General features: G+C 40.7%; 2 protein-coding genes across 2 annotated transcripts in view; one reads left to right on the forward strand and one right to left on the reverse strand.

The window, feature by feature from the left end:
• Positions 1 to 3,903, reverse strand: part of CFAP61 (cilia and flagella associated protein 61) — a 281,559-nt gene extending 277,656 nt beyond the window's left edge. Inside the window, exon 1 of the mRNA XM_059406453.1 lies at positions 3,733 to 3,903. The gene's annotated coding sequence lies outside the window, so the exon portion shown is untranslated. The remainder of the gene's footprint in view (positions 1 to 3,732) is intronic.
• A 56-nt stretch (positions 3,904 to 3,959) lies between these two features.
• Positions 3,960 to 19,252, forward strand: CRNKL1 (crooked neck pre-mRNA splicing factor 1). Its single transcript, XM_059406451.1, has 14 exons — positions 3,960 to 4,112; positions 5,455 to 5,607; positions 6,671 to 6,762; positions 7,585 to 7,743; positions 8,198 to 8,364; positions 10,014 to 10,192; positions 11,355 to 11,525; positions 12,832 to 13,023; positions 13,730 to 13,789; positions 14,499 to 14,579; positions 15,604 to 15,843; positions 17,053 to 17,154; positions 17,625 to 17,873; positions 18,898 to 19,252. Exons 1-14 carry the CDS (start codon positions 4,062 to 4,064, stop codon positions 19,063 to 19,065), a joined length of 2,064 nt encoding a protein of 687 aa, XP_059262434.1. The 5' UTR covers positions 3,960 to 4,061; the 3' UTR covers positions 19,066 to 19,252.
• The last annotated feature ends 86 nt before the right edge of the window (positions 19,253 to 19,338 follow it).

Below are 19,338 nucleotides of genomic sequence, written 5' to 3' on the forward strand. Positions count from 1 at the left end.
CATTAGTAATGTCTATATTCTTGTCAAAGCTAGCCATAAATGTTGTCATTCCTGGTTTTGGTTTTAATTTAAAAGCAAAACTGGAAGGAGACATCCTGTTTGTGAAACATGATGTTGTAGGCTAATGCTACAAATACATATAAATTTTTAATAAAGTAAAATAAAATAAGGAAGCATAATTAAAGAGTTGAGCTTTGGGGAAAAGAGGAAACAAAAGAACAAGCAAAGGGAAATTCCCCCACCCAGGCAATGAGTTTGTGTGCAGTGGCTCAGGGAGTGATCAAATGTGATGCAGGCCCTCAGGACAAGAGTTTGCACCTTCAGTGGGGAGAGCAGAAGCCTCATGCAAAACCAAGACCTGAAACCAAAGCCATGTGTCCAACATGGACTTTGGAGGAGTGAACCTCTTGATAAATGAGGAGACTAAAAGAACTGAACCTACCAGCCCCTGGAAGTGGCAAAGCAGCTTTCTCTACTGATAGCTCTGGGTAGGAGTACAAATCCTAGCCCAATTAGGTATGCATCCCAACCCACACTACCTATATAGTGTGCATTTCCCCCAAATATCAGATAATAGACTGTGAAAAAGATGATGAAATAAGTATGTTTACAATTATTAGAAACAGAGAAAGAGAAAAGTCAAGAAAACAGGTAATTATGAAAAAGAACAAAAACTTTAAAAATGTAAAATATGATTATTAAACTTTAACTGGATGGGTTAAAAACACATTAGACACAATTAAAAAGAATTAATGAACTGGGAAGGCAGCCATGAAGAAATTTTCTAGAAAAAAGCAAACAAAAATAGAAAGAAAATATAGGAACCAGTTAAGAGACACGTAAGACAGAATAGAAAGAATACCTATGTCTTATAGTAATTTAAAAAAAAAATAAAATGTTGTTTGAAAATAATGGCTAATGATTTTTTTTTTGAAATGATGAAAGAACTGAATCCTCAAGAGCAGGAAAATGAAAGTAAATAAAGATAAAAAATAAAAATAAATCCTAAATATATAGTAGTGAAATTAAGAAATGCTAATAACAGAAAGCCTGAAAGCAACCAGATAAAAGACAAGTGTCTATGAGAGAATAAGAATTCGACTAAAAGTGTATTTCACATCAGCAACAATAGGAGCCAGTAATACAAGGATTGGCAAACTCCCTCTGTAGATGGCCAGATGATAAATATTTTAGGCTTCCTGAGTCTCATGTTCTTTGTGCAACTACCAAACTCTGCTAATACAGTATAACAGCCAGAAATGATATGAACACAAATGAGCATAATTGTATTCTGATAAAATTCTAGGGGCACCTGGGTGGCTCAGTTGGTTAAGCATCTGACTTCAGCTCAGGTCATGATCTCAGGGTGCTGGGATTGAGCCCAAATCGGGCTCCAGGCTCAAAGGGAAGTCTGCTTCTCCCTCTGCTCCTCCCCCAACTTGTGCACCAGCCCTTGCTCTCTCTCTCTCTCAAATAAATAAAATCATTTTAAAAATTCTACTCATGGACACTTGAAATTAAACCTTTATATTTTAAGTTTAATGTTTATATATTTTAGTGTGTCCTGAAATACTCTTTGGATTTTTTCAGTTGTTTAAAAATATTTTAAAAGAAATTCTTAGCTTATGTGCTCTACAAAAATAGCCTATGGGCTGAATTTGACCTCTGTGCTCTAGATTCCCAATCACCAGAAGAGTAAAGGTAAAAACAACCATTAACCCAGAATTCTATGCCTAGCTAAACAATCACTAAAAGATGAAAACTTAAAAAAGACAATTCACTACAAAGATGGAAAGAAATTACCACTCAAAGAATGTGGCTAAAAGAACTCCTAAAAGGTGTAAATCTGGAAAAATAAAATTAAAATCAGAAGAGAGTGAAATATAAGATAAAATGCTGAAGAAAAAGAAGTAAACAAGCAGGTTTATCTAAAAAAGCACTGATGGCAAAACAAACAAACAAAAAATAATGATGACAACTTTTGCTTAAAAACAAAAACAGCATCGAATCACCGGACAATAAGAACTTGTTAAGAAGGAAGGAGGACAACTAGAAATAAAACATTCAAAGTGTTTGCATCTCTGGAAGGCGGCCAAAGATGATTAACATTAAACTTTGTTAAATCAGTTATGCATAGTTACAAGTTTAAAGGACATCACATAACGGAAGCACCTTTTTACTTTAATAGGTATTTTTTTATTTTATTAGGTGATTTTATTTCGGTAATATAAAATCTCATTCAAGTTATTTAAAATTTGAAAAGTGAGATGACTTACAAATATTTAAATAATAAAATTGGTAGTAGAGAGCTATGACAAATGTTTCTACCCTGGTTGCAAATGATTTCATTTAAAGTTTTCCCAAAAGCACTGTTCACAGACATAGATGTGATTTTTCTAAATGCATAAAATACACAGAGTATATTTATAAATATTTTTTCTTCTAAACACCAAGAGACGTGCAACTGTCATTTCTTAACCAATGAGCTTTCACGCCATGAAAACATGGAGGAATCTTAAATGCATACTACGAGTGAAAGAAACCAACCTGAAAAACCTACACAGTATATGACGCCAATGATACGACATTCTGGGAAAGGTAAAACTGTCAGACAAGTTTTAAAAACCAGTGGTTGCAGGAGGCGAAAGGGGAAAGAAGAATAAATAGGTGGAGCACAGAGGAATTTTCGGAGAGTGAAACCATTCTTTACCATACTTTGGTGGTAGATACAGGTCATTAAATTCCACAGAATGTGTAACACCAAGAGTGAACGCTAATGTTAACTTGTGAACTTTGGGTGATAATGTTTTACTGTTAGGTTCATCAACTATAATAAATGTGAGAAATGTTGGGGAAAGGGGAATGACAGGCGTGAGAAACAGGAATTCTCTGTACCTTCATTCAACTTCTCTGTGAGCCTAAAAGTACCATTTTAAAAAAGTCTTTTTTTTTTAATTCGCTTAACCATTTGCTTGCATATAATTAACTTTTGTTTTGAAGACAGGTCAAGAATTACACCTTGGGGTGCCTGGGTGACTCAGTGGGTTAAAGCCTCTGCCTTCGGCTCGGGTCGTGATCTGAGTCCTGGGATCGAGCCCCACACCAGGCTCTCTGCTTGGCGGGGAGCCTGCTCCCCCCTCCCCCCCTCTGGCTGCCTCTGTCTGCCTCTGCCTACTTGTGATCTCTCTCTCTCTCTGTCAAATAAATAAATAAAACCTTAAAAAAAAAAAAAAAAAGAAGAAGAAGAATTACACCAGCTCACATTTATGGAGCACTTTACATAGACTTTCTCTTTTATGCTTATGAAATAGATACTATTATTTTGGTCTCATAACTAAGGACATCAGGGCTAACAGATTTACGTAATTAAGGCACATTCACAGAATATTTAAACATCTGTTTATCTGACCACAAGGGTGGCTTATTTGCTTGTACTCTGATATTTTCCTTTCACTTTTTTCTATTATCTGGCTTTAAAATACCTTCTGTTATTTCTAATTAAAAGCCTTAAGAGTTTATTTGTGCACAACTGTCCAGAAAAGAAGACCACAGAGACTAAAAAGCCCAGAATGCAACGTGTCGCGGGGACACCTAGGGACGCTGCAGCTCCGCCCTTAGCATGCTGGGAAAGGTAGTTTTCTGGCCTGCTTCTCTTCCCCCCCATACCGGAGCCTCCGGATCCGAGCTTTGTTCTTATTCCCCTTCCCCGGCGCCACGGTTCGACCGACCCACCTGTCCACGCAGGTCCTCCTAGTTCCGGAGACTGACCTGGGGATGAGCCCCTGATGCCCTGGACCCTGTCCCCGCGTCCCTCTCGGGCGGGGCAGCTCTGCCCCACCTGCAACTCTGAGACACGGCGCTCGGAGGAGGACGCTCAGCCCGGTTACCACAGAAACGAAGTTGCCTGCGTCACCGCGCGTGCGGGAAGTCAAAGGTCATACCAGCTAATTCCGCTTCCTGTTCCGGGATCTGGCTTGTTGTCAGAAAGCTTTCGGAGTTCCAGCCAGCCCTCGCGGCCTTTTTCTGGAGTCTAGATTGGCGCGAGGTCCGCTGCTGCAGCCATGGCGGCCTCCACCGCGGCCGGGAAGCAGAGGATTCCCAAAGTAGCCAAGGTAGGAGACCGCGAGCGGCTTTAAGGGAGGAGGCCCTGGAGAGGGGCTTGTCCCAGCCTGCTTCGGCTCGCGGCGAGAAAGTGTGATGCCTGGAGCGGTTCTACCCCTTGTGGGCCAAGGGGAAGGAGGAGGGGAAGGGTCAGCCAGTAGTGGGGTGCAGGCTTCTGTCACCCCGGGGCAACCCCCGTGTTGACGTGGCCTTCGTCCTAGGACGTGTTTTTGCTGGGGGAGAAGTGGGGTCACACGGCAGAAATTAGTCAGTGCGCTAGGCGCTGGGGAACTATGGTCTAATGCGGGCGATGTGCGGCATTCACTTTATATGAGTCCATATAAAATTGCAGTCTTGCCAAATGCTAGTGAGGCAGCGTAGACTATGTCGTGGAATAATGAGAGTTGTGTGAGGGGTTCCTGCAGAGTAAACTTTGCTGAGGAAGTGATGTTTAAACTGACACTTGATGGCTGACTAGGAGTTAGCCCAGCTGAGAGTGGAAGGAATGAGGGGGCATGGATTGTGTAGTGGCATTCATTTAATTAAACAATAAATTTGACGTTATCTGATATTTCCATAGGTGGCTGATACTTAGTGTTCTATGTGACAGGTTTTGTCCCAAAACTTTTCAGATGCCCTCACTCTAGTGTGTTTCTCCAGCCCAGGTGGCTCTCTTGAGCTTGTCCTTGTCATATCCATTTAGATAACTCCCAGAGATAATTTATATAAGTCACATAGCACAATGTCTGTGATTACATGTGAGCCATCATCATTATTAACAAACTCATCCCACACATAGTATTGAACAATTAATATTTCTTATAATTCAGTTCCATAATTTTTTTAAGATTTTATCTATTATCTATTTGAGAAAGAGAGCACACAAGCAGGGTGAGCAGCAGAGGACAGCACAGCACTAAGTCTTAAAGAAGCTTATGGCCCACTACAGGAATTTACTGAATATTGCCTTTGACTTGACATGCTATGGAAGAAACAGATGCAATCTGAGGCATTATTGAAAAATTCTTTAAATACAAGTTGCAACACTAGAAGAGATATAGCACACATCTTGATAAAACAAAACCTCTAGAGAGAATTTTATCTAACCAGCTTCAGAGTTTATTGTTATACTAATCTAAAAATCTACTATTTTTGCTACCTTTTCTCTTAATACTTAGCTATGACTTAGCATAAGATTTTGTTTAGCTTCATAGAGAAATGAAAACCTGTTCTACTAAGAGGGCATCTTGTAATAATACTTAGAAAGTTTGCCTCCTAAAAAATGTTTCTTTGCTTCCTAAACCTTGTGTGATGAGCATCTACTAAGAATGAATATGTCTTCTGTCTTAAAAGGTGAAAAACAAAGCCCCAGCTGAGGTCCAGATAACTGCTGAGCAACTCTTAAGAGAAGCTAAAGAAAGAGAGCTTGAGCTTCTTCCACCTCCACCTCAACAGAAGATCACAGATGAAGAAGAGCTAAATGATTACAAGCTAAGAAAAAGGAAGGTCAGTCAGTTATTTTCCACTCTATTAATAACATTGCTAGGAATTTATAGGTCAGAATTTGCAAATTCCTCGTTCGTTAGAGAGGCTGGAAAATATGAGAATAGATTAGTGTCTCTAGCCAGATGAGTACTGCAACTTCTGGTTACCAGATAATTGCATTTTGCTGAACTTTAGAAAACATGCCAGGAGTTATCTTTGAAAGTATAAAGAAATTAAACCTGCCTGAGATCTCATTTTTGGTGCTGAATCAAAGAGGGATGGAAGTTTAAAAAGTGGAATGTCTTACAACTGGAAGGGGCAGGACTAACAAGCCCACTTGTTATGTACTGTCTCTCTACCACCTTCTGTGGTAGGAATTAAGACTTGGGAAAGAGCCATGAGAAGACTTGGGAATCTGACCTCTTCACCCTAGGATCATCACTTTAGGGCAATTTTTTTTTTCTTTAAAGATTTTATTTATTACTTTGAGAGAGAGAGCACGTGCCTGTGTTTTAGCAGGGGGAGGGGCAGAGGGAGAGAGAATCTTAAGTGGTCTCCACACTTATCATAGCTCATGGGGCTCAGTCTTACGATCGTGAGGTCACAACCTGAGCCGAAATCAAGAATCAGATGCTTAACCGACTTAGCTATCCGGGTGCCCCTAGGGCAATTTTAAACCACTAGCCCTGTTGTATCTACCTAACAGTGATGTTCAAAGAGTGATGTGTGAAATTCTGAGACATTAACAAGAGGACTGAAATAGTCAAAAACATCTTCCTACTAGGAACAAGTATTGAGTATATTAAAGTAATTAGTTATTAGCAATAAGAGAAAATATCAACAAGTCTGCTAGTAATTCTTCATATCTAAAGTTTTTCTCTTTGTTTGCATGTAAGACTTTAAAGAAATACCTGAGATTGTAACCTACATTGGTGAGTGTCTTGTTTCTCAAGAATTCTAGGATGGAATTTCTCCTAAATAAAAACGAAATGAATAAACATTTTAGAGCAGGATTAATAGGCGAAGAATGGTGTCATTTTTACTTACTTTCCCCCTCAATTTGACCCATTTTCCCTTCCTCCAGACTTTTGAAGATAACATAAGAAAAAACAGGACTGTGATTAGTAACTGGATAAAATATGCACAATGGGAAGAGAGTCTAAAGGAGATTCAGAGGTAAAATTGCTGAGTGTATAATTTCATATGTAAAGATATCCTAAGTTAAGAGACAAAAGAAGTAGAAGAAGTTAAACACAAGTGAAAGAGTGTGCCTCTGTTAGGAATTTTCCACACTGTTCCGTGGAAGCCTAGGGTTCCCTTGAGGAGCCCCACCAGCACTGTGGTAGATGAGTCCTGCGGGGAGCGGCCAGGGAGACACTGCAGGTGGGTCTCGCCTGCATCACACACTACAGACAGAGAAGCGCACTTTCTTCTGCTTTCTCTGTATTGGTTTGTTTTTTTGTTTTTGTTTTTGTTTTTTAATAAAAATTGTTCCCTGGAAGCCAGTGGCCAACAAGATAAAGGTCACATCCTGGCCCTTCCTGTTGCTCAGGCCTGCATTTTCCCAACATACCCACTGCCCCCTCTGTGCGTGTGTACCAGCCACTCCCTGAACACATTGTGTCTCCTTACTCTAAACTAGGCTATTCTCCCTGCCTGCAGTGAGAACTCCTCCCTACCCACTGTGGCCTCTGGAGCTTTCCTCACCTTCATAACTCTGGAGTTACCTCCTGCTTAGCTGTTTGCACCAGACGCTATTTCTTCCCTTTCGCTTCCTTGTGTAAATGTTGACTCACGTTTACCATATCTCAGTTAAATACGTGCATGTCTAGCTTCCTGTGAGAGTTTGTAAGCTTCCTGAAAACATGTCTTTTCTTATGTTCAGAACCTGACTTACAGAGGACACATGATAAAATAGGGTACTGCAGATGGTTTGAGATAGTTGCCCCAGGTGTGGTATGTACTGCTTTTGATAGCCTCCAATTCTGGCTTTTTAAGGGCTCGATCCATATACGAACGTGCTTTAGATGTAGACTACCGAAATATTACACTCTGGCTGAAATATGCAGAAATGGAAATGAAGAATCGCCAGGTCAACCATGCCCGAAATATCTGGGACCGGGCCATAACAACTCTGCCTCGAGTCAACCAGTTCTGGTAAGTTTCTGATCTGCCAGAGCAGCTTTCTGTAGGCTAGGGAAGTTCTGCATTTTTGTGTATTTATTTTATTTACATTGTTGCTGTCACATATATTTAATTTACATTTTACTTTTTCTTTAAATGTACTGTAAGTAGTTTATAATGTCCTGTAGTATATTAAGTCATAATCACTACATGTACTAGCTGTGCAATCAAAACTAAGATTTGGGTTACAATCTTTTTTGCATAAGAAACTTATTGTTAAACTAAGCAATTTTTAAGAAAAATATATCTTTATTTCCTGTGGTTGATCCTTCTATTTGATAAGAAAACATGCTCGATTTAACCTCTGGGGAAGATAAAGCCCTAAGTCTTCACATTTAACAAAGTTAGAACTATACAGTGCCAAAGATCATTTTTTCCCCTAAGTCATTTTGACCATGACCAATGTTTGGGGATGATTTTGTTAAAGGTACAAATACACGTATATGGAGGAGATGTTGGGAAACATTGCTGGCGCCCGGCAGGTGTTTGAGCGCTGGATGGAATGGCAGCCTGAGGAGCAAGCCTGGCACTCCTACATCAACTTCGAGCTGCGATACAAAGAGGTGGACCGGGCCCGCACCATTTATGAACGCTATATCCTTTGAGTGAGTCTGACTGGTGCCGTTACTGTGCTGGGTGCTACTCCTCCCAGGGAGGTACGGTCATGGTTTGGACGTAGGAACAGCCATTAAGTACACCCAGAGGTCAAAGATACAAGTTTCATCTGCTTCATGCACTACGTAAGTATTTTCTAGAGACATAGGTGGTCAGAATAAGTTTGTGGTCTAGGTAATTGAGCTTTTTCTGTTTAAACTTTGGGTTTGTTTGTATTTTGGCGCTCCTTGTGGAAAGTGACATACCAGCGCTTTGGCTGCTGTAGCCAGTCCTCTTTCTGTGGGGTTTTTTTCCACTAGGTTTTTCTAGGGTGTTGGTCATTAGCACCATTACTGGACTGCATCCAGAGTATGGAGTTAGGAGGGCAGCATAGTGTAGTGCAGCAGGCTTCAGGGCCAGTTGGATGGGTGTGAGTCCCTTCTGTGGCACCTGTTGAGGGGCAGCCTGGGACAGCTTCCTTCACACTTCCAAACCTCGTTTATTCCTTTATAAAACAATCAAATCTACCAAGAAGAGCTGTTTTTAGGATTTAAGATAATCTGTATGGGGGTGGGTGAGTGGGTGTGTGTGTATACAAATATCTCCCTTAGGAGCAATGATTTGGTATTTGCTAATTAAGTGACTTCATAGAACATAACTACCAGGAAAAACAAGCATCAACTTTATTATGCAATTTTAAGGTCTCTGTGATCTCTGCCCATTATTAATATGATTAGTTTAACAGAAGCTTTTTAAAGCGCTTGTTATGTGCTACACATTGTTGTAAACACTTTATAGATATCAACACTTAATCCTCGGAATAGCCCTGTGGTGTGTGAGCGACTCCAGTCTTGGAATGGGAGACACAGGCACAAGTGAGAGGCAGCGTGGCCAGGGTCTCCGGTAGTGATGGAGATGGGTCTCGAACCCAGCAGCAGCCTCAGAGCCTTTGCTTTTAACTTCATTGCCATTTTTGAATGTATTACTACTTTGGAATTAATGATTTCCTTAAACGAGGTAGGTGAAAAATAGATTTTGTTTATTAAGAAATAAAATGTTAATTTTAAACTTTTTTTTCTTATGTCAACTATATTTCAGTAAAAAGAGAAAAAAAACCTGAAAAAACCTTTTTCTTCTATCTCCAATTAGCAGTTTTGTTTTTGTAACATTTTTTTCTTAATCATTAATTGAAATACTGATGTTCTTGAGCCTGTAACACATAGGTGGCATTTATTGAGCACATTCCTTTGGCCCCAAACTGCTAAGAGCTTTACACATACTTTCTTTTCTTTCAAGTCACTGAAGTTGGGTTAGTATTCTTTTTCTCTGTTTACAGATGATAAAACTGCTTCCTAGACAAGTTAAATGACTTGTCCAGGATACATGGTCAGTAACAGTCTTCAGCTTTTTCATTTCTCCGGACTCCTGTTTGTACCCACTACGGAGATACTGAGTAAGCCCTGGGGAAAGACGATGAACAAGTCACGGCCCCCTTCAGAGGTCACAGTTCAGTGGTTCTTCATCTTTGAATGTATTTTATCAACCTTATAGTCATAGTTTGCATTGTTGGGGGTTTTGATTTTTGTTTGTTTGTTTGTTTTTTGAAAAGCCTTGTTGTCTTGTGTGGTATTTCCTTAATTCCCCTGAACTTGTCCTCGTGCACCCTGATGTTAAGAACTGGATCAAGTATGCCCGCTTTGAAGAAAAACATGGTTATTTTGCCCACGCACGGAAAGTGTATGAAAGAGCTGTCGAATTCTTTGGAGACGAACATATGGATGAACACCTTTATGTTGCTTTTGCCAAATTTGAAGAAAATCAGAAGGAAGTAAGTACCCTTGAAGAACTCAGTTACATTGCATAACAGCTTAGGAAAGACTACTTGTTGTACACGTTGAGTTTATTCGATTTTCTTACCCACTTAACCTTAGGAAAAACATTTCCAAAATCTCTCAAGGAAAACATCATACATCTGTGGCTTAGCTGCAGATTGGGAACTGAGTGATTATAGGTTGTACTGAAGTTTCCTAATTGTGTTGTGCTTTACTTGAAAATTAAGCCTTTATATCTGTGATAAGAATATTGTGTATAAACTGAGAGTTCTTCATTTGGTCTCCTCATTAAAGGGTTTTACAGGTAATAAAACTGGAAAACAGAAGTCCAGAGCCCTGAGAACAGAGAACAGAATTTGAAATGGAAACAGATTGCCCCACAAATGAGTTGGTTCTGGTCTTCCATAATATGTATAGAAATAATCCCTTAAAGTAACTTAGATACTACAGAATTGAGAGAGGTAGGCTGAGGTCCAAATACAGGGTCTTGTATATACCATGGTAAGGACTACAGATACTATTCCAAGGCCAAAGGGAAGTACAAAGGGTTCTTAGCAGAAGAGCAGTAGGATGGGATTTACATTCTAAAGACAGCCTCTAGCTAATCTGTGGAGACTGTATTGTGAAGAACATGGCAAAAGTGGAAGCAGGGGAACTGTTGACATGGCCATGGAAGAAATGGAGATGGTGGCGGGGGTGGGAGAGATGGGGAGAAGAGAAGGCTATGTTGAAGAGGTAGAGGTGGCAGGGCTCTTTGAAGTAGTGAAGTGGGAGGTGAGGACAGGAGAGGAATCAAGGAGGACTCCTAGGGCTTGAGGCTTGGGTTTGAGCAGGTGCACGACAGTAGCTGTTGCTTACTAAGACTGGGAAGACAGAGAGATCCAGGTTTGGGGGTGAGTAACAAGTCAGTTTGGGACCTATTTAGTCTGAGATGCACAGATGACACCCCACTGGCAGTGTCAGGTAGATCGTATGGAGCTCAAAGGAGAGTGTCAGTGCGCCCTGACAAATACCTCAGCAAGGGGAAGAAAAGTCTTACTTTGGACACTTTGAGACCACAGAATCTAACAAGTAATATATTATGTCATAATTACCTTTCAAGTTGTGGCTCAAGGGAGAGTATTGTGTTGTAGAAGTAATCCTCCTGTCTGCTTTTAGTTCGAAAGGGTACGAGTAATCTACAAGTATGCCCTGGATAGAATTTCAAAGCAGGAGGCCCAAGAACTCTTTAAAAACTATACCATCTTTGAGAAGAAGTTTGGTGATCGACGGGGTATTGAAGACATCATTGTGAGCAAGCGAAGATTCCAGTATGAGGAAGAGGTGAAGGTGAGCATTGGTGCAGACGCCAAACCCCGCAGGTGACAGAGATGTGCTGGCCAGCAGCAGCAATGGTGAAGTGAGGATAGCAAGCGAGGGCTCCCAGGGATCACGCTCTTGTTGACGCATCTGCCATGATTGGCAACCAGTGCAACAGCAGTCAGCGGGGCTTATAGGAAAGCCAGCAAGCAGAGCTTGGGTTTGCTCTCCCACCCATACGTTGAAAGTCACTGTGTTGGTTGCTGATGGGGCGCCGTAGAACTTGAGCAGAAACTGGGAATCCATGTGAATTCGTCTCTGAAGGTGGAAGAGTCAGAGATTGAGCCCAACAGTTTTCCTACACTACCTTTTAAGCTTAAAGGTAGTGAACAAAACACATACTGTAGATATGGTTTCATTCTTATCTCTTTATTTGATGTACTGTTTTGATTTGAGCTCAAAGATAGTAGCATTTTCCTTCACTGGTCTGCTGTGCATCTAAAAACTTTGGCTTAGTGAGATGAATTAGGATATGGCCAAAGGACCGAGTCTGGTGTTAAATAGGGTCAGCAAGGTAACATTCAAGATAAATGACTATTAATTGAGAAGGCAGGTTTCACATTTGTGACCATGGTTCTGATTCCACTGGAATTTTATTTTATTCTTTATTTTTAAAGTTTTATTTATTTTCCTTTTTTTTAATTTAAATTCAGTTGACATAATGTTCAGTGATACACTAATTACATACAACACCCAATGCTCATCACATCACATGCCCTCCTTAATACCCATCATCCACTGTAATTTCAAATCTAGACATAACGATATGCAATCAGGCATATTAACAAATAGATTTATTAAAGTAGGCATCTAATTATTGACTAATTACCTTGCGGGGGTGGGGTTTGTATATGAAAGCAGCTTTGCTGTGGGACACCTGACAAATAGTCTGTCCTCTATGTTCCTCTTTCTTTTCTATTTCTAGAATCTCAGGAATAGTATTTTTTAAGATTTTATTTATTTACTTGAGAGAGAGTATGTGCGCTAGCATGAGTTGGGGTTGGGGCAGAGAGAGAAGACTCCTTGCTGAGCGGGGAGCCCAGTGCGGGGACTGGATCCTAGGTCTCTGGGATCATGACCTGAGCCAAAGACAGGTGCTGAACTGAGCCATCCGGTGCCCCAGGAATGGTATTTTTAAATGAGATAGGTGCTAAACAGTTGCTAAAATACAGGAAGTCAATCTAGTGTCTTTTTTTTTTTTTTTTTAAAACCTCACAGAGTCCAGCAAGTGTAGCTCTTGGTTTGGTTTCTAGTCATTAAACTGTGGTCTTTCTAGGCTAATCCACACAATTATGATGCATGGTTTGATTACCTACGCTTGGTGGAAAGTGATGCAGAAGCAGAAACTGTTCGAGAAGTCTACGAAAGAGCCATTGCCAATGTGCCACCCATTCAGGAGAAGCGGCACTGGAAGCGCTATATCTATCTGTGGGTCAACTACGCGCTCTATGAAGAATTGGAGGCCAAGGTAAAAAAGGAATTCTGCCTCAGCTCTTGATGGCTGCCTCCTCCCCAGCTGCTTCACACCCGCATGTACACCTCGGTTGTAATGGGTGGTGGTGGTAGGTACTGACACATGGAGTCCAGGAAACAGGAGCCTAATTCTTGATTTGGCAATTACCTATTCTCTGTGCAGCCTTTTAAACTCGGCATTCTGTCATTGGCCCAGGCGAGGTGTTTTTGTTTTATTGCATTTTGTGTTTAAACTTGAGGCAGAAGATTATCACTTGGAACTTGGAATGATGAGGCTGTCTTTAGCTTATTTTTTATCGTTTTCTGGGCTGCCTCCTAAGTAGGGCTCACAGCTGGATGACACATCTTTGCTTCGAGTAAAGAGCAGGTGGAATTTTCAGAAATTGGTTGTTTATAAATTAATTGGGAAAGACTATCTTTCTGCTGACAGTCTGAAACTATAAAACATCTTTTTTCTTTCTACTATCAGGCCAGAAGCCTTTCTACAGACAAGCTCTCAGAGATTGATGGCTATCTTGTTGGTTCTTTAACCAAAGTCTGATGGCCACAGGTAGTTCATGTTTGATCATAAATGATGAAATCAGAATTTGAGAATAGCACCCTGTGAAAACACTCAGGTTGGGAGTGTACCTTTTTTCTAGTGCTAGTAAAACCAGCATCAGTAACAGACCAGTATTTGGTGAAATTTTATCCTAATACAGGATCCCGAGAGGACAAGACAGGTGTATCAAGCTTCTTTGGAATTAATTCCTCATAAAAAGGTATGTTTGCTTTAAGTGTTCTGTTCCGAAGTGTCAGAATCCTGCTTCTATTACTTGTGAAATAATACTTACTGTTTGAATAGTTAGCTGTGCATGGCACCCTGGAAAACCTAAGTGAGAACAAACTGTCTCTTTGCCTCTGAAAACACCTTATAGTCTGGTTGAGAGGACAGCCTGTATTGACAAATGAACAATACAGATAATAATGCAGAAATTCAGAGGTGTGTGGGTAATTGGAATAGACTGAGTGGAAGGAAGAAGATGAACATCAGAGAGCCACAGCATGTGCAGGAAACAACAAACGGGTTTGTTGGCATCCGAGTGAACAGATCTATGCATGGGTGAACTTGCGTGCAAGTTCTGGAAATGGTTGAGACATTATCTCTGCCCTGTTTTCCACCATGAGAAACAAGTAGAGATGTTGACCGAACAGAGATGGTGTGTTCTGCTTGCTTACAAGCATACCTGCAAAACAAAACCAATTCTCAGTAGGGGCTGCAGGGCCATGCAGTACAATAAAGTATTTAGATTACTGTTTGTAACTTTTGTGAAATAAACAACCTCATACTTGCTTAAAAACAAGAAAATATATCTGTCCTAGTTCTGAATATTTAGGGAAATCTAATTGCATGTGGCCTTTTATTAAATTTTTAGCTTTAGTGTAATTGAAACAACTCTTTTAGATGTGTTTTGTGCTTTTGTTTTCTAGTTCACATTTGCCAAGATGTGGTTACTATATGCACAATTTGAAATAAGACAGAAAAATTTACCATTTGCCAGAAGAGCTTTGGTAAGTAAAGAAAGGACCACGGGGTGCCCCTCAGTGGTTTGGTCGGTTGACCGTCTGACTCTTGCTTTCAGCTCAGGTCATGATCTCAGGGTCATGAGATCGACCTCCTCGTTGGGCTCCCCGCTAAGCACAGAGTCTGCTTGGAAGTTTCTGTCTCTGCCCCTCTCCCTGTGCTTGCGTGTGCATGCTCTCATTCTCTCTCTCTTAAATAAATAAATAAAATCTTGGGAGGAAAAAGGAAGGATCAAGATCATCACTGACGTCTTTGAGAAGGAAATTAATTTAGTGTTTATAAGTTGGACAGTTCCTACTAAGAATGTGACAGAAGTATTCTGCCTTTATAACTGAGATGTTATAAAGTGTCAGAAAATGCACGGCCTTTGAAGAAAAAAATGGGTGATAACATTTAAATTACTCTATTTTAACATTGGAAGCTTTATCTGTAGATGCCAGTTACCAGATCTTTTCTCAGACTGGAAAGATCTGACGTTAGATCACATTAGATCTAATTCCGCTCTTGAGTAGAATCATCTTGTGCAAACCCTGGGGGTATTACGTGCACCTTCCCCTTAATAGCTGTTCTAAAGTCTCTTAATAAGATCAAGTGCTGTTTAAATGCAGATGTCCTTCTGTAAAGCCACTCTTGCCTTGGCTGTGGGCAGTCAGGCAGTTTTCGTTCTGTGATCACCACTTTATTTATGGGAGGTTTCATCCGCCTGACATCCATATTCCCTAGGTGCTCCTGAGAAACTAAGTAAAATCCAGAGGACTCATGCAGACAGTTCTGCAGCCCTCTCTTGCTGAACAGGCACTAGTGGGCACAGGCCCTCTTGACAGCGGGGTGCAGTAGAGGGTTTCCGTTGGCCTTCCATCAAGAACCAGTGTGGACAGTGTGATACCACAGAGGGAAAGAATGGCTTGCCACGTTCTTCCTCAGCAGAGAACAGCTATTGAGACAGGTCAGCGACATCAGTACACAGGTTGAATCTACATATCACAGTGGTTTGGTCCTTTTATTTTCCAGGGAACTTCCATAGGCAAATGTCCAAAAAACAAGTTATTTAAAGGTTACATAGAATTGGAACTGCAGCTTCGAGAATTTGACAGATGCCGGAAGCTTTATGAAAAGTTCTTGGAATTTGGACCTGAAAATTGTACTTCTTGGATTAAATTTGCAGAATTAGAAACGATCCTCGGTGATATTGAGAGAGCGCGGGCAATCTACGAGTTAGCTATCAGTCAGCCACGCTTAGACATGCCAGAGGTGAGAATCTCAAGATGAATATTTTGTTTTAAATACTTCCCTAGTATTGCATCTAGGGATGCATCTACATGTTGGGCATTTTCGAGTATAAAGATAAACTCACCTGCAGTCTTGTCTTATCAGATTAGTACTTTACTGTTGGGGGGATAGAAGGATGAGAGTGGGAGAAGCAGCCCTCTAGTAGGATACCACAGCCCAGCAAAGCCCCATGATGATACCAGGATGAGTTGGGATATAATGGGGTGGGTGACTGGCTCTCTTCCTCCCTTCTTCACATGGAAGGCTAACCTGAAGGGGATGGGACAGGCAAGTATACAGGCAGCAGGCAGCCCTGACTGGAGAACAGAGTGGATGAAGACTGAAACTGCACATCCCCAGATTCTCCTGGCACAGTTTTTCCCAGATGGGGTCAGCAAAAGAAGCTTTGCGTACACTAGCATATTCCTGAACTTAAACTGCCACTGCCTGAGACCTGAAATTGTCCCTTCCCTATTTAAACGTAAGCCACAAGGTGGCGCCAAACCACAGCTAAGACCTGTTTGAGAGCCGCTGAACTCACCCAGCCTTTTAGTCTTGACCTAATGTGAGTCTGCATCTATGGCTTGGGTCCTACGAGCTGCATTAGGGCTGGTCTTTATGTAAAATGGTTCTATCAAAAAATAATAATAATAAATAAATAAAATGGTTCTATCAGTTGGCCTCAGCTTCCAGGCGTCCGGGCCACATGTTACTCCATCCTTGTTCCCTGACAGGCAGCACCTAACAGGTACGATGTTTACTGAATAGTCATTGAGGTGAACTCAGTCCTATCAAGGAATTTACAGTAGAGGTAAGAAGAGTATATCCTGGCTAATTTAGGCATGTCTTCTCCTGGTAAAGTCAGTTGTGTGCGATAGGATCATGGCAGTGTCTGGGAGATTTGACAGGTCTCTGAGCTTTTCTTGGTAAGTCCAGCATTGAAAAACTCTGAAAGAAAATCCAAAGATGAATCCAGAGACTTGTATCTCATAATGTAGAATGGTAGCCAAGTTTTGGCCAGCTTGTAAATGCCAGTGTGTTTACTGTCTCGATTTTGCCAGTACTTTAATTGTTCATAGAAGTCCTAGGTTCCTGGATGTCCTAGGTCAGAATGGTAGTTAAGCTCAGCTTTGGATAGGGACATGTTGCTCTTTAAATGTCAAGCCTGACTTATTAAGTTCTCTTTCTTAGGTGCTTTGGAAATCGTATATTGATTTTGAAATTGAACAGGAAGAAACTGAGAGAACACGAAATCTTTACCGAAGATTGCTTCAGCGAACACAACATGTTAAGGTACCCTGCACTCTGTTGATGATCTTTGATTTTGCCTAAATGAGCAGTTCTGAAGGAACACCATATTTCTGTATTTTAAGTGCTTTGGGGTGTGTGTGTGTGTCTGTGTGTGTTTCAATGCTTTTCCTGCTTTTAGAAAAGAGCCCATGAGTCTCAGAGGACTTTGGAATATAAAGCTTATACCAGGTCAGTATTTATACTGCATAGGAGTAACTTAAATATCACAGGATTGAATAAAAAGTTAAACTCTTTTCAGGATTTTAAGACCATCTCAAACACCTAGTTGGATATAGAAACAGACTATAATTCAATAATTCAACATTATTGAAACATATAATCATTACGTTCTTTGGAATACTACAGATGAACACATTAGTATGTTCAGATGTCCTTAACTAGAAATTAGCATGATTACATGATCCTTTCCTGGATGCCATGGTTAGTTTGCTTCTATAATAATTTTTCTTAAGGTATGGATCAGCTTTGCCCAGTTTGAGCTGTCTTCAGGGAAAGAAGGAAGTTTGGCTAAATGCAGACAGATTTATGAAGAGGCTAACAAAACCATGAGGAACTGTGAAGAAAAGGAAGAGAGACTTATGTTGCTGGAATCATGGCGAAGCTTTGAAGATGAATTTGGAACAGTATCGGATAAGGAGAGAGTAGACAAACTCATGCCAGAGAAAGTCAAGAAGAGAAGAAAGGTCCAGGCTGATGATGGGGTAAGAACTGAGACCCTGGAGCTGGTCATCTCATGTCAGATGAGCACTTTCTACTTGTTAAGTGCCGTATGTACAATCTGAGCATCGGAGCAGGCAGCCTGGCTACCATGGAAACAGAGCAGGGTGTATAGACCACCCAGGGGTGGAGATGGGAGACAATTGGCAAAGGTTGATTCCAGGAAGCTATATAAAGTGTGGTATTATTTCTGGAGCATTAAGCAGGAGGTCAGAATAGAGCGAAATGAAACTCCGCTTTTAGGTAAAACTCAATCTAGAGACTTTGTAAGCTATAGGGAGGCTCTTATACACAAAATGACATGACCCGATGGCTGGCTTCAGCCGGCATATTCCAAGGGGCTTAGATCAGAGGAGGACCTGTCAGAAAGCTGTTGTAAGCAGAGCAAATGACGGTGGAAGCTGGAATTAGAGCAGTGCTAGGAAGCCAAATCAGTGACCAGTTTGAGGTGGGGCTGTTAAGGGCAGGGAGTCAGAATAATAGTGCACAGATTTATGACTTTTGCTACTAAGTATTAAGTAAATCTTTAAAAACTTAAAATCTTAGAAAACTCAAGATGGAGGTGGAGATACAGAATATCTTGCTTGGCTAGAGAGGACCTGTGCTTTAATCTTCAGGCTTTTTCCCTGGTTTTTAGCTCTGTGAGCTCCACTTGCAGTAACACCAACCCCAACAGCTACTTTTTTCTTTATTCAGTTAACTAACATATGGTATACTGTTAGTTTCAGAGGTAGAGCTCAGTGATTCATCAGTCTTATGTAACACCCAGTGCTCAGTATATCCCATGCCCTTATTAATGTCCATCACCCAGTTACTCAGCAGCTACTTGTTCACCCCAGTCTTGCAGGCCCGGCCTTTTTTCTGTGATGGGCTTTGATGTTTTATAAATGAACATAAGGAATACGTCTTGAATCTCTGGGGTTTTGCAGTGAAAAATCTCCACTTTAACTATAGTGTATTTCAGCCGTCTTTGGCTTATCTTTTAATTGTTCTACTTTTATTCCATAGTCTGATGCAGGCTGGGAAGAGTACTATGATTACATCTTTCCAGAAGATGCTGCCAACCAACCCAACCTCAAGCTCCTGGCCATGGCCAAACTTTGGAAGAAACAGCAACAGGAAAAGGAGGCTGCTGAGCAAGACCCAGATAAGGACATTGATGAGAGTGAATCCTGATGTTCTTGTTGATATTGATAAATGTTTTATTATTTTTATAAATTAATCATTCAGAACTCTTGTGACTCCATAAGTTTTTGTATATTTCACCATTGGAGTCTTTGATAGCTACTTTCTGAATTATTTTTAAAATGCTCTTACGTTAGTGAGAAGTGGGGGTTGCAAGTAAACTTTTTTAACCACTGGATTTATCGGAGTCCAAACTTTTTTTTTGTCCACATCACGCATTAGGAAATCTAATTGAGGTAATGCCTTCAACTATTTTAGATGGAC

Source organism: Mustela nigripes, chromosome 7, assembly GCF_022355385.1.
Source record: "Mustela nigripes isolate SB6536 chromosome 7, MUSNIG.SB6536, whole genome shotgun sequence".
NCBI lineage: Eukaryota > Metazoa > Chordata > Mammalia > Carnivora > Mustelidae > Mustela > Mustela nigripes.